This window comes from Pristis pectinata, chromosome 5 (assembly GCF_009764475.1).
Source record: "Pristis pectinata isolate sPriPec2 chromosome 5, sPriPec2.1.pri, whole genome shotgun sequence".
In the NCBI taxonomy this organism is placed as follows: Eukaryota; Metazoa; Chordata; class Chondrichthyes; order Rhinopristiformes; family Pristidae; genus Pristis; species Pristis pectinata.
In genome coordinates, this window is record NC_067409.1 from 105,830,570 (window position 1) to 105,845,262 (window position 14,693).

At 41.0% G+C, this 14,693-nt stretch overlaps 1 protein-coding gene across 3 annotated transcripts in view; it reads right to left on the reverse strand.

Annotated features, from left to right (window-relative positions):
• LOC127570240 (oxysterol-binding protein-related protein 3-like) overlaps positions 1 to 14,693 on the reverse strand; it is a 131,144-nt gene that overhangs the window by 43,456 nt on the left and 72,995 nt on the right. Inside the window, exon 12 of one of the 3 annotated variants that reach the window (XM_052015562.1) lies at positions 13,475 to 13,582. The exons of the other annotated variants lie outside the window; for them this stretch is intronic. Coding sequence (XP_051871522.1) covers positions 13,475 to 13,582 — 108 coding nt within the window. The remainder of the gene's footprint in view (positions 1 to 13,474; positions 13,583 to 14,693) is intronic. 3 annotated transcript variants of the gene reach the window in all.

The window sequence follows — 14,693 nt, forward strand, 5'->3', positions numbered from 1 at the left end:
AATAATCAATTTGAAGAGGTGCACGTTTGAATTATTTAAAATCTTAGACCTCTGTGAAAATTCAAGTTAAAGAACAACAAATAACTTCTTTCTCACTCATGGTACATATTGATGTACAAAAATTCATGGTAGTAAATATAAAAAAACGTCTACAGACTAGGCTCTACTAAATTTTGCTCCCTGCATCAGGTCATAATCTGTGACCGCCTCAAGCTTGCTGCCATACACAGGCTCACAGGTTGCCAATGACTCCATTTTAAAATTTGCAATCTTATTTTGAAATCCCTCTACTGTCTCGCTTCCCATCCCTTCTCCTCCAGACCTGTAACTCAGATCCTCCAATTCTGCCCTCCTGCATGCACCCAAGTTTTAACTACTGATGGCGATGCCTCCACTGCCAAGCCCCAAAGTAATCAATTTCCTTCCCCAAACTCTTCACATCTCTTTCTTCCTTTAAGTTGCTACTCAATACTCAGCTCTTTGAGCAAGTTTTCAGTCATCTCCCCAATAAATTCTTATATAGCCAGTGTCAACTTGTGTTTAATAGTGGACTTCAAGTGATGTGCCACGTTAAGAAGGTGCTATATAAGTAGCAATTGATCTCTTAATAAAAACTCATTGTCTCGGGTCTGCAGCTCATTTAAAAATCTGTTTCGGCATCGGTTTAGTGAAGAGTTAAATCGGAGGACTGCACTAAGACTTGCACCATTAAGATTTTCAATTTCTTGCATTGCCTAGGATTAAACATAAAGCCTTTAATCAATTATATTTTAGTTTAGACATTCTAAATCAACACTTCTGAGTATGTTCTCTTACGATTTTAACTTATCAATAACAAATTATACGCGATGTAGATTCAGTCAAATACAATGCTGCCAATGACACAAATAATATACAGTACATAGAATAAGGAATTTTGCCCAGATGCCCAAAAGTGAGAGAATAATAATGGGCACTTACTTAATGGAAGTGCATCATCAGAAAACACAATTTCCAAAATTATTGCAATTTTACTAGGTCGTTGAATAAAGAATTTTTTTAAAATTGAAGTTTGGGAAAATAGCTGCAATCTTCATAGCAGCTGCAACATCCACCAGGCTTCTTCAGCAGTTATTCTTTATAAAATATGCACAGCAAGAATAATCTGATAAATCAACACCACAAAAACATTTGTGGAGGATCAGAGGGATCTTGGGGTCCACATCCACAGATCCCTCAAGGCTGCCACGCAGGTCGATAGGGTTGATAAGAAGGCACATGGTGTGTTGGCCTTCATTAGTCAGGGTATTGAGTTCAAGAACCGCGAGGTAATATTGCAGCTCTATAGAACTCTGGTATTTTGTTCAGTTCTGGTCGCCTCATTATAGGAAGGATGTGGAAGCTTTAGAGAGGGTGCAGAGGAGTTTTACCAGGATGTTGCCTGGATTGGAGAGCATGTCTTATGAGGATAGGTTGAGCAAGCTAGGACTTTTATCTTTGGAAGGGAGGGGGATGAGAGGTGACTTGATAGAGGTGCACAAGATGATAAGAGGCATATATCGAGTGGACAGTCAGAGACTTTTTCCCCAGGGCGACAATGGCTACCACAAGGGGGCATAATTTTAAGGTGATTGGAGGAAGGTATAAGGGGGATGTCAGAGGTAGGTTTTTTTTTAAAAAAAAGAATGGTGGGTGCGTGGAACACACTGCTGCAGAGATTGTGGGGGCAGATACGTTAGGGACATTTGAGACTCTTAGATGGCCACATGAATGACAGAGGAATAGGAGGGAAGGGTTAGATAGATATTAGAGCAAGATAAAATGTCAGCACAACATTGTGGGCCAAAGGGCTTGTACTGTGCTGTAGTGTTCGGTTCTGTTCTAAAACGTTAGAGGAGACCCCTATGTGCGAGGGGGGTTACACTCCTAGAAAATGGTCTCATCACGATTTTCCATAACGATAGCTGCATCATCTGTGCATGCATCAAAAAAAGAAACTCAAGTAGAAAAAAAAACTTCTATATTTACTTACTTCTCCTCCCCCCCCCCCACAAATTCTGGAAGAGCAAATATTTTCCATTACCCAAACTGCCGTAACAAGTGTATCTTGTGCCTATATCTGGTTATCACCACATGGCATTCAAGCCATACTTAAGAATAGGGATATGGTCTAAAAATCAAAGACTAGCTTTTCAGGAATACTAGGTTGATACAAGGCAGCACAAAAGGAGCGGTACAATGTCAAAAGTGTTATTTTTCAGAAATCAACTAGGCCCTGCCTGCCTTCTCAGGAAGTTAAAATTTCAAGGCGTTATTTTGAAAAAAGAAACATGGTTGAGGGCAGTGTCCTGGCTAATATCCAATCAACATCACAACAAAAGTTTGTTTTTATCAACTAACTATTTGTGAGAGCCTGAAAATGGCGACTGTTTTTCTGAAGGACTTGAAACCACTTAGGGATATCCAGACTCGAAGAAATATGCTCTATCAATTCAAGTTTTTCTTCTATGTCAATGAATTTAATACAAATTCACTTTAGATAAAAAATGGCCCCAGACTTCATTCGTTCCTTTTCCTTAGGACTTGCATTCAAACCCAAGTGAAGATTGTTCAAACATGGCATAAACCGATTTTGATCCAAAAAACATTCATGGGGAGAAATATGGTGATGAAGTGATAATTGGTAGACTGTAGATATAGGTTCTTTTCCTCAACTATGAAAATTTGATCAGATTCCCTGTAGTTTTTGGCATCATACCTTAGGAAGGCCAGGATGGCCTTGGAAAGCGTGCAGTGTTGATACTTTATTTATACAGCACAGTAACAGGCCCTTCTGGCCCAACGAGCCTGCGCTGCCCAATTACACCCATGTTAACCTTTGTACATCTTTGGAATATGGGAGGAAACCGGAGCACCCAGAGGAAACCCATGCAGTCATGGGGAGAACGTACAAACTCCTTACAGACAGCGGTGGGAATTGAATCCCGATCGCTGGTGGCGGAATAGTGTTACACTAACCGCTATGCTACCGCAACACCTACCAGAAATTCAGCTGTTAATTTAGGAAAGGCACTAGAAATTAAAGTTGCATTCACTGGATTTAGAAAGATATGGCATGATTTGATTGAAGTTTACAAGTTACCTGGGAAAATCAATAGGGTACATAAAGAGACACCATTTCCACTGGTTGGGGAAATCTAGAAATAGGGATATGGTCTAAAAATTAGAGCCAGGCCCTTCAGTAAATATTCTTAAAGGGTGATAGAAATTTGGGATTATCTTGCTCAAACAGCAATTATTGCTGGGTATTAAAGGATCTGTGGAACAGCTAGGCAATAGAATTAGTTCCTTGATTAGCCACAAAACCACTGAACACTTGAACACACAGAACCTACTACAGATTTAATGTTCCAATAAGAGCAGTAGAACCCTTGGGAATTTTAGCTTCACAGCTTTAGTTTATCCATTAAATTCAAACTAATGATGCAGGTTTGTACATAATTCAATTGACTGAACCCATTCATCGCAAAAGCATTTCACTCTAAATCTACCGTATTATCTTATATTGTGTAGAGAAAGACTAATGGATGCAAACTAAGTATGGTGAGGGACTGAAAAAGGTTTAAAATAATAGAACCAAAATCATAAAGGTAATAAAATGAATAGCTCTCCAGAAATATGACAGACAATTGAAGGTAACAAAATCTAGCACATTTTTACAGACAAAATGAAATGGACTTTAAAGATGTGATTGAACCATTGATTACTTTATAATGGATTTCACAAGGAGATGAATGTAATGTGAAAATTAAGCCTGGTTAACTTTATGCAGAACTAGTTCTATGTTAAGATCACTGTTCTTAAGATGAACACAGTTGCTGGCCTGAGTGTTCATCCTAGATTACTGACAGAAATATGGGGCTGGGTTTTGCAAACTACAAGCTTACCTATTAAGCCAAAATAAGACACTGCAGTTGTACAAGACAGAAAATAAAACTTAGAGCATTTTCTGATTTATTACTTATTTAGCAGATTATTAAGGCCTTGATTTGTTAACATAAAATATAACCACAACTTCCCTTTAGCCAATACAAACAATTCAAGGACCAAGATAAGATAGCTAGGTTGTCCATTATAGGCAAATTGTTGGAACAGATTATTAGTGAGGTGGTGTATGGTTATTTGTAGAGAGCCACAGGAACAAAAAGACTTAAAGAGATTAGTTTTTTTTTGAAGCAACTAAAATGAAGGTTCTTTATAGCAAGCCTGCAGAAGGTGGGTTTCTTGATTTCTGAAGTATCTTGGATAACCATGTGGAACACATGAGCTGCCTCCTACAGGAATGAAAGTTGGAGTCTCAGAGTCATTTGGCACAAAAGATTAAAAAGTCAAACTGGATTATAAATTGATTACATTTACAACGGCAGATTGTACGTATTTATGGCAACAGCTGTAGGCCCGATAGATCTTATACACAAAATATTGTACTTTAGTCTTTTTTTAAGATCAATGACAAGGATGAAGACCTGTTGAGTGCAGTCCTCTGGGTTACTGAAGCTCTGGGGAAGATCACAAGGGGGCCATTAATATAACACCAAACCTTGGGGTCTGGGATGTCAGGACAAACTCAGAGATAAATCTTATTTTTACAAGAGAACAGCTGAATGTCATGGGACTGAAGTCTTAAGATGATGAAGGCTATAGATTCTCTTTGGCAAGGTTATTTAAGCAGGTTAGAAAGGAGAGAAACTGGTGGGGGTGTGGTAGGAGAAATTGGAAAAGTCATCAGTAATAAAGGAGAAATGACATTAACTTCTCATAAGTACATTTTGCAGAGTAACAGATCCTTTTGAAAGCACTGCTCAAGCACATGGTGGCATAAGTTCCTTCACCTGGAAGCTTCAAAAGTTATAGAATCTAGGTGTGGGTTGGCAATTATCGGTTACCGCTGTCTCCCATTGTTCTATACAATGTGTCCTCAGAGATCAAAAAGGAATTGGCGACTATTTGTTCCCTATCTTTGGCCTCTCCCAACAGAATGTGAATGTACGTTGGTGGCACACGTATGCAGCGTCACCTCTGAAAGGATCAATCGTTTTCTTGCCCTTTCTCTGATGGCATTGAGGAGTGTGATTTGGAAAACAATTTATAGTGGGTACAGAATGGACTAAAGGCAACATCAACTAACCTAACTTTCATAGCATCGCTGCTTCACCCAAAGACTGTTTGTGTCCCTGGATGGTGGGAAGGCTCAAATTAAAAGAGCTGGTGTTGTATCTCCTGCATTCGAATGGAAAAGTGATTTAAGAAGTGGTATATTTGGTGGAGATGCAAGAATTAACCAGAGATTTGCAAAGGGAATAAAAAGAAAAACTCCGGGAGGAACTCAGCAGGTCAGGCAGCATCCATGGTGCCAAAGGGGTGGTCAATGTTTTAGGTTGAGCCCCTACATCATGACTAAGAGTATAGAAAGGGAAGCTATCTTCCCTCGACACTCTGTCCTGATGCAGATTCCAGCACCTGCAGTCTCTTGCGCCTTCGCAAAGGGAATGGTCCCTCCACAATGCTGGCAGGAGAATGTAGGTCTGGTGATCCAATCTCATTGAAAGTGGTAGAAGTTGCAAGTGTGGAGGTTGGAGTGGACCATCGGGTCTGTGTCCTTGCTCTGGCTGGGAGGAGAGGGATTGAGAAGAGGTGTAACATTCGTCCTGTTTGGTCAGTTGTGCTGGAAGGTTATCCACCTGTAATATTAACTCAGTTATCTCTCTCCACAAAAACTACTTGATTTGCTGGGTTGATCCAACATTCCTCTTTTGGTTTCAGGTTCAGCAACAGTTTTGACCAACATCTCAGGGCTGTGTGTCACTTTGCTTTCCCTCAAACTGCCCTTATTAATCTGTTAACCAGACAGCTTCGTAAACATCAGCATCACCTGGACAACCTGACTCCACCCAATCAGAAATGTTCTTTACCCCATTGATTCCCACTGCACCCCATCCACAAACCTCTTCCAACTTAAAAACCAACTGGAGCTTTCTCACTTTCCCAGTACCAATAGACTTTTGGATCCAAAACATTAACTGTTTATCTTTCCATAGATGCTGCCTGATCCGAGTGATTTTATCTTACATTAAAAGCTCAAAACAGATTTTAAAATTATTGTGTGAAGCAATAATTAAAAATCAACTGCGCAACTTGGAAAGAAAATTCCATGTATTTAAGCAGCAGTGTTTTATGTGGATCAGATCAAGACTTTATTGAAGCTTTAATGCTTAATTACAAGGATTGTTCAACTACGACAGAATCTCCCAGTACACGCTGTTCTTCGCTCCACGAGTAACACATTAAACAAGAACGAGCATCATTGTCAGCAGCAGGTTGATGCCAAGAGCAGATCCAAAGGCCCAGATATCACTGCATTATGACACACATCAACTCTTGTCCAGTTATTTTAGATGCTTAAAGGACCAGCTACTCCCTCGGAGGGGCATTAAAAAACCCATTTCATAAAAATGCAGGGAAAATATTCCTGATGATTTTAACAATATTTATCCCTCAATCAACATCTAGTAATTACCATACCGCTGTTAATGGGAGCTTTCTTAGCACAAATTAGTTGATGCATTCACAACATTAAAATAATGGCCATGGTTTAAATATGCTCCATTTGCTTTAACATACTTTGGATCATTTCACCTGCAAGTGCAAGTTTGGCCTTAATTTATTCTTATTGGCATCAATTTCAAAGGAACTGGAGTGCTACCCCATGCAATAATAGTTACTACATATACTTAAATACACCCGAGTGATTGTCATCTCAGTATAAAGGAGACAAACATGACCACTAAATCTGTCATAATGGGAAACAACAAACCCTATCATTGAAATTTATTGGCACCAGGGAGAGTTGTTGCATGGTATGCCAACAACAGTTTTGCTCACGGGCATAGCAGACCAAAACTCAGCTGCTCTAAAAGGTCAAAGCAATGGGCACCATTAAATGCACATTCCTTTGCAGGCTGCCTTGTGAGAACATGCATGAAGTATAAAGGCAAGTTTAGGACTGGGTCCAGGCCTAGCAAGTTGCAGGAGGAAGGCGCAGACGTCAAGAGTCAGTCAAGATTGGGAAGTAACGCTGGGATGGCTGTGTGTCTCGAACAACATGATGCCAAGTCCTGTGCCATGTTAAAGGAGCACTACAACATGAAATTAAGTTATTCCATGCAGGCCTAAGGCAGAAATCAGCTCACCTGTGCAAGCTTAAGCCAGGAGGTCCAGCATTGAATTATTAGATCGGCACAAGTGAACTGAGACATTGTCTCAATTGCCCTCCATTCCAGGGGAACTGCCTTTCACACATTAAGTGCCAAGAAGGCATTGTATTATTCAGCCCCATCTTTACTCAATTAAAAGCAGTAATTGGCCTCAAACAGCAAGTTGCTTTGCACAACTTGGGAACAGGCAAGGGATAAACTGAAGGGCAGAATTAATCAGTTCCTGTTGGGCTCCTGGTGAAGTGAGGTATAGTAATATGAATGCTGCGTGGACCTCAGCAAGGATGAGAGTTAGTGCCTCCACTGGTTCAAATATCCATTAACTGTGACAGCAGAGACACACAATGCAACTTAAATTTATAGACAAATCTAAGACAGATTAAATGATACAAAACAAGTGGATGAACAGAAGAAACTTCATACAGCTAAGTGTGCAATTTCTGCAGCGAGCTGAAATGAAAAATGTGCATTCTGTAAATGGTATCAAACAAGGTGTCAAGACTCCAGCAGGAGACTGTGCTTATTACGTTTGGTCACTACACAGTAGTGTAGCGGTTAGCGTTACGCTATTACAGCACCGTCAACCTGGGTTCAATTCCCGCCACTATTTGTAAGGAGTTTGTACGTTCTCCCCATGTCTGTGTGGGTTTCCTCTGGGTGCTCTGGTTTCTTCCCACATTCCAAAGATGTACGGGTTGCGAGCTGTGGGCATGCTATGTTGGCACTGGAAGCGTGGCGACACTTGCGGGCTGCTCCCAGAACACTCTACGCAAAAGATGTATTTTATTGTGTTCCGATGTACACGTGATTAATAAAGATATGTTAAAGATATGCATGTTAAATAAACAAACTTGCAATTCTGAATTAAAGGCAAAATCATGAGTGCAATATTTTTTTTTGAAAACAGTGTGATTTATAAAAGGCTGCCGTGGAAGTTTCCAACATGTTCCCATGTTCGATAATTCTAGAGCAGGAGTGATGAACGTTGAAAACAGGCACTCTTTCTGGAAACAAAGCCATTACTTTACCAATGCTGAATCATTCATACAAGTAGCTCTTAAAAAACAGTTCCATTACTATTCAGTTAAAGTTCGTTTTCACGGCTTGTATTTTGTAGTCAATGTTGAAGCAACAGGATTCAAGGCTAATCTTAAAGAAAATCACCCACAAAATCTAATTATTTCTGTGACGTGGAACATTTGCGATGGCTGATGATAGGCATCGGTTGGTCAAACACTAAAGAATTTTCAGACAGCAAACCAGAAAGGAAATGCATCTTTTCAGTTAATATAATAGGATATACATCTTTCAAGCCTTCACAGCCATGGATTCCAGGATTTTTCCAACAACTGGTCTAATGTCCCTTATTCTATCAATCTCTAGAATATGCTGCAATTTAAACATCTACAGAGCCAAAAATAAAGAGACATCTGAGTAAAATTAAGGCAAAACAAATATCAGAAAAAACATAATTTCATTGAATTTTATGCAACATTAAAATATTATTTTGAAATTATAATCCATATTCATATAAAAAATTAAAGGGCAAAGTTTCCCAACAGTAATTACTAAATTGTGCTTGGTTAAAAATTCAAAACACGCTTCATGCAGAGTAAAACATTTGCAAGTTGTTTTTTTTAGCAAAACTGGTCAGCAAACAATTTGTTTTTGTCAACTCACTGACTGAGTTTGCTGGAAAAGAATTCAAACAAAACAACTTGTGGACCATTGAGTTACCAAAAGCAACCTGTGATGTAAATTAGACTGCAGGTGCTCGGAAACCCTGAAATCCATTTCATGGAATAAAGACAGTGAGCAACATCGGCGTCATAGTCTATGCAAACACAAAATCTGGTTCATTACATTGACTCCATTTTCAGATGAAAAACAAGCTTGGATGGTTAACAAAACCATTTAATTAAAAATGTAAATAAAAACACATGGACATTACATTTAATCACAGATCATTCCATTTTGTTTTAAAAATGCAATGCAAAAGGACTAATCCATTAAAAAAATAATTCTTTGGAGGCAAGTGTGCCTGAAAGGCTGGCATTTTATTTTGCCATCCCCATTGCCTTGAGAAGGTGGCAGACTTTCTTCCTAAATCTGCTGTTAAGCACAGACAGCTAGGCATTTGATTCAACAACAAAGGACTAGCAATGTGCCCCTGAATCTGGAAGGTGTGTAACTTGAGGGGAAACTCAAGTTTCCCCTTGCACTTTTTTAAAAATTCATTCAAGGGATGTGAGCTTCACAGGCTGAGCCAGCATTTAATTGCCCTTGAGGTGGTGGCGGTGAGCTGCCTTCTTGAAGCACTGCAGTCCTTGAGGTGTGGGTATACCCACAATACTGTTAAGGAGGGAGTTCCAGGGCTTTGACCCAATGACAGTGAAGGAACGGTGATACACTTCCAGGTCAGGATGGTGTTTAGTTTGGAGGGCAACTTCGAGATGTTGGTGTTCCCATGCTTTTGCTGCCCTTGTCCTTTTAGCTGGTAGAGGTTGTGGGTCTATACAAGGAGTCCTGGTATGCATCCTGCTGCAGTGCATCGTGTGGATGGTACAAACTGCGGCTACTGTGCCTTGGTGGTGGAGTGAGTGAACATTTGCGGATGGTGTGCCTAGCAAGCGGGCTGCTACGTCTTACATGGTGTCCGGTTTCTCAAGTGTTGTTGAAGCTGCACTCATCCAGGCAAGTGGAAAGTATTCCATCACACTCTTGACTTGAGCCTTGTAGACGGTGGACAGGCTTTGAAGAGTTAGAAAGCAAGTTACTCGTGTATATGGCCACTACAGTTCAGTTGCTGGTCAATAGTAACCCCCAGGATATTAATGGCAGGGGGATTCAGTGATGACAATGCTATTGAATGTCATGGAAGTGACTGCTGGATTTTCTCCTATTGGATATCGTCATTGTCTGGCACTTGTGTAGCACGGATGTTACTTGCCAGCTATCAGCCAAGGCCTGGATATTGTCCAGGTCTTGCTCCATTTGGTTGTGGATTGCTTTATTATCCAGGGAGTTTTGAATGGTGTTGAACATTGTGCAATCAGTGAACATCTCAACTTTGACCTCGTGACTGAAGGAAGATCATTGATGAAGCAGCTGAAGATGGTTGGGCCTTAGACACTACCCTCTCCTGCAGAGTTATCCCGTGGCTGAGATGACCAACCTCCAACCACAACAGTCTTCTTTTGTGCTAGTTACGATTCCAGAGGGTTTTTGCCTGAGTTCCCATCGACACCAGTTTAGCCAGGGCTCCTGGATGCCATACTTGACCAAATGCTGCCTTGATGTCAGGGGCAGTTACTCTCACTTCACCTCCAGAGTTCAGCTCTTGTGTCCATGTTTGGACTAAGGCTGTAATGAGGTCAGAAGCAGAACCCGAGCAAAGCTTCTGTAAGCAGGTCGTTGCTAAGCAAGTCCTGCCTGATGGCACTTATTGATTATCCCTTTGCTTTACTGATGACCAAGAGTACACTAATGGGGAGGTAATCTGCTGGGTTGGATTTGTGCTGCTTCTTGTGGACAGGAAACACCCATGCAATTTTCCACATTGTTTGGTAGAAGCCAGCATCGTAGCTGTTCTGGAACAGCTTGGCCAAGGGCACAGCAAGTTCTCGAGCACATCGTCAGTGCCGTTGCCAGAATGTTGTCGGGGCCCATAGTCATCCAGTGCCTTTAGCTGTTTCTTGATATCACGTAGAGTGAATCAAATTGGCTAAAGATGGCAGAGGTGGATCATCCAGCTGGAACTTCTGGCTGAAGATTCTTGCAAATGCCTCAGCCTTCTCTTTTGCATTGATGTGCTGGGCTCCCCCATCGTTGAGAATGGAGATATTTGTGGATCCTGTTCCTCCAGCAAGTTGTTCACTTGTCCACCACCATTCACGACTGGATGTGGCAGGACTGCACAGCTTTGATCTGATCTGCTGGTTGTAGGATCGCTTATCTCTATCTATTGCACGCTGTTTACATTGTTTGGCATGCAAGTAGTCTTGCCCTATAGCTTCACCAGATTGATTCCTCACTCTGAGGTAGACATGGTGCTGCTCCTGAAATGCCATCCTGAACTCTTTATTGGAACAGGTTTTATCCCTGGTTTGCTGATGATGGTAGAGCAGGGGATACGCCGGGCCAGGAGACTGAATCAGCATCAGATTTATTATCACCGACTTAGATGACATGAAATTTGCTGTTTTGCAGCAGCAGTACAGTGCAAAATTGTGGTTGAGTACAATTCTGCTGCTGCCGATGGCCCACAGTGTTTCATGGATGCCCAGTCCTGAGCTGCTAGATCTGTGCACAGTCTGTCCCATTTAGCATGGTGGTAGTGCCACACGACTTGAAGTGTATTTTCTCTATGAAGATGAGATTATGTCTCCGCAAGGACTGTGTGGTGGTCACTCCTACCTACCGCTACTGTGGTAGACAGGTACATTTATGACAGGTAGATTGGCGAGGATGAGATCAAGTGGGTTTTCCCTTTCGTTGGTTCCATCACCACCTGCCACAGACCCGGTCTAGAAGCAACGTCTTTTAGCACTCAGCCACCTCGGTGTGCAGTGGTGCTAACAAACCAATCTTGGTGATGGATGTTGAAGTCCCCCACCCAGAGTATAGTCTGTGCCTTTGCCACTCTCAGTACTTTCTCCAAGTGGTGCTCCACTTGGAGAAGCATTGATTCATCAACCACAGGGGACAGTAGGTGGTAATCAGAAAGTTTTCTTGCCCAATTTTAACGTGATGCCTTTAGACTTAATAGGATCCAATGTCAATGTTCAGGACTTCCATGGTAGTTCCCTCCCAACTGCATACCACTGCCTCTGCTGGGTCTATCCTGCCACAGGGACAGGACACACCCCAGGGGTGGAGATGGTGGTATCTGGGACACAAGGTATGATACTGTAAGGTATGATTCTGTGAGTACGACTATGTCAGGCTGTTGTTTGACTAGTCTGTGAGACAGCCCTCCCAATTTTGGCACAAGTCCCCAGATGTTGGTAAGGAGAACTTTCAGAATTGACAGGACCCATTCTCATTTCTGGTGCCTAGGTGATCTGTGTGTTTTTAATTTGTGGCACTTTAGTGGTTTATTACAACTGAGTGGCTTGTTAGGCCATTTCAGAGGACACCACATTTTTGTGGGTCTGGAGTCATGTGTAGACCAGACCAGGTAGGGTGGACTACACATGACTCCAGACCCACGGGGCATTCACTACAGGACATTAGTGAACAAGATGGGACCTTACAATCGACAATAGTCACTATTAGACTTTTTAAGTCGAGAATTCAAATTTATCACTATCTGCCATGGTGGGATTTGAACAGGTCTCTAGGACTTTGCCCTGGGTATAGACAGATTACCAATACCTCTTTGAAGTTAAGGGCAGCACTCCAAGGTAATAGCTTTTTAATACATGCCCAACATCAGGCCATACTTTAGGATCCCTACCCCCTTCCAAGAAATGCTTGCATGCCTTTTAAACGTACAAGCTTTTATTGATGACTAAGAAATATTACAGTTGACCAACTTGGTTGTTGCTTGCTAAGTCATTTCCTATTTGTAACATTGCTTAGCCATATTGAGACTCTGCATTTCATCACACACTATCAATAATACGGCTGTTAGTATTTTCAAAATCATTGGATTCAGAACTTGAAAGGACACTGTAATAAAGACTGCTTCTTTAAATGGATTTAACATTTTGAGCTGAGCAAAATGACACTTAGTCCACAACTAAACCAAGTTATAACTTGCTTTCAATGTGTTTAATGTAATTATGCAGCAAGGTTAAAGTAAAAAAGAGCAAATGCACCCTATTGCAATTCATACACAAAATGTAATAACCAAAAAGCAGTCACTGTTCCAAAATTAACTAGCCTGAAAAATATTGCAATTGTTTTTAATGAAGAGTCTAGACCTTTTCATTTAATTTTAAATACAACAGTATGACACTACATAATTGTCTCAATTTTAAGTTGTTGTTCAAAGCGTGGAGTATCAACAAGATTTGATGGAAAAAGAAATGAATTTTGGTATGAATAGAATGGACAGGTAACCATGGAATTACAGATGCATCATGCTACTTGTGGGGATCACTGTATAACACCTACCAGTTTAATTTCTACAAGTGATGAAGCATTTAAATAATGTATGTTGATCATTCCACATAAATAATATGGACAATGATGGACAAAGTTTTCCACAAACCCACCTTTACTGAACCTGGACTTGAAAACAGAGTGACAGCTGGATCTACCAGCCTTGACTCAGCATGTATCCTGCACAGCCGGCCTTTGAGCTCTGCATTCTGAGCTAAAGCCTGACAAAAGGCATTAAGGAAACACAGAGCATTAATTATTTAGTGCAGACAATCTGTACCACAAACATTCTGGGCAGGTTAACTGCTGAAAATGCAAAATAATTGTCTAGATATAAAATGTGACATTTTAATCTTGATAAATGCATCATCAATTTAAACGGACAAATGCAAGTGTTGTAACATGGTCTATAAACTACAGTATTTTCTCAAATATTTTGTGCTGTATTCCATAACGACAGTGAGGGTTGTACTATTTTTCTTAAAACAAAAACAGAAATTCTGTCTGCAATGAGTTTAAAAAAAATTACTTTTTCATTATAGTGTTTGGGAAGACAATAAAATGCACTGGAGTTACATCATACTAAAAGGAAGTAGTTTTTTTAAAAAAAAAGTATAGCACCTTTAATGTGATTTTGCAAGGGCATCAAAAAGAATGACACCCCAGGACATGAATGGATAAATATAAGAAACAAGATTTTAGGAACTTCTTAAAAGATGAGACAGCTGGGGTTTAGAATGGGAATTTTACAGCTGAAGAGGTGAACACATGCATAAGAGGTCAGAATCAGAATGCAGAGATAACAGAGTTGGAGGGCAAGAAATGGTACAGCCTTGAAGGAATGTGAAAATAAGATAAGGATCTTAAAATTGAGTGGATACCAGGTTTGGCGGGAGTAACTATGACTGTCTTAAGGGGAACACATGTGGCTCTTGAGGCGAGTTGAGTCTAGGATTCCTCCCGAGGGAGTGCACATGGTTCCTTTGGTTTAAACCCTGATTCCCGCCACCAGGACCTGGTTTGCCTCTTCCAGGACCACTTGAGTTCGAGTCTGGTTACATTGTAGCTGTGTTGTTCTTTTAGGGTCTCTGCAGCATAGTGAGTCGCGCCTCCCCGCTGGAAACACCTTGACTGGTGGCCAAAGCGACTTCCCACGAACCCTTCGGAGGCGGTGTTGGCCAGACATGATGAAGGGGGCTTGATCAAGGGCAGAAAGTAATCAAAGGCATGGATAAAGGTTTCAGCAAGCAAGTTGAAGAAGGGTGGACACAGCCAATGTTGGGGATGCAAAGGGTAGGCGACCTCTGCTGTAAAGAGGATATGAAGTCATAG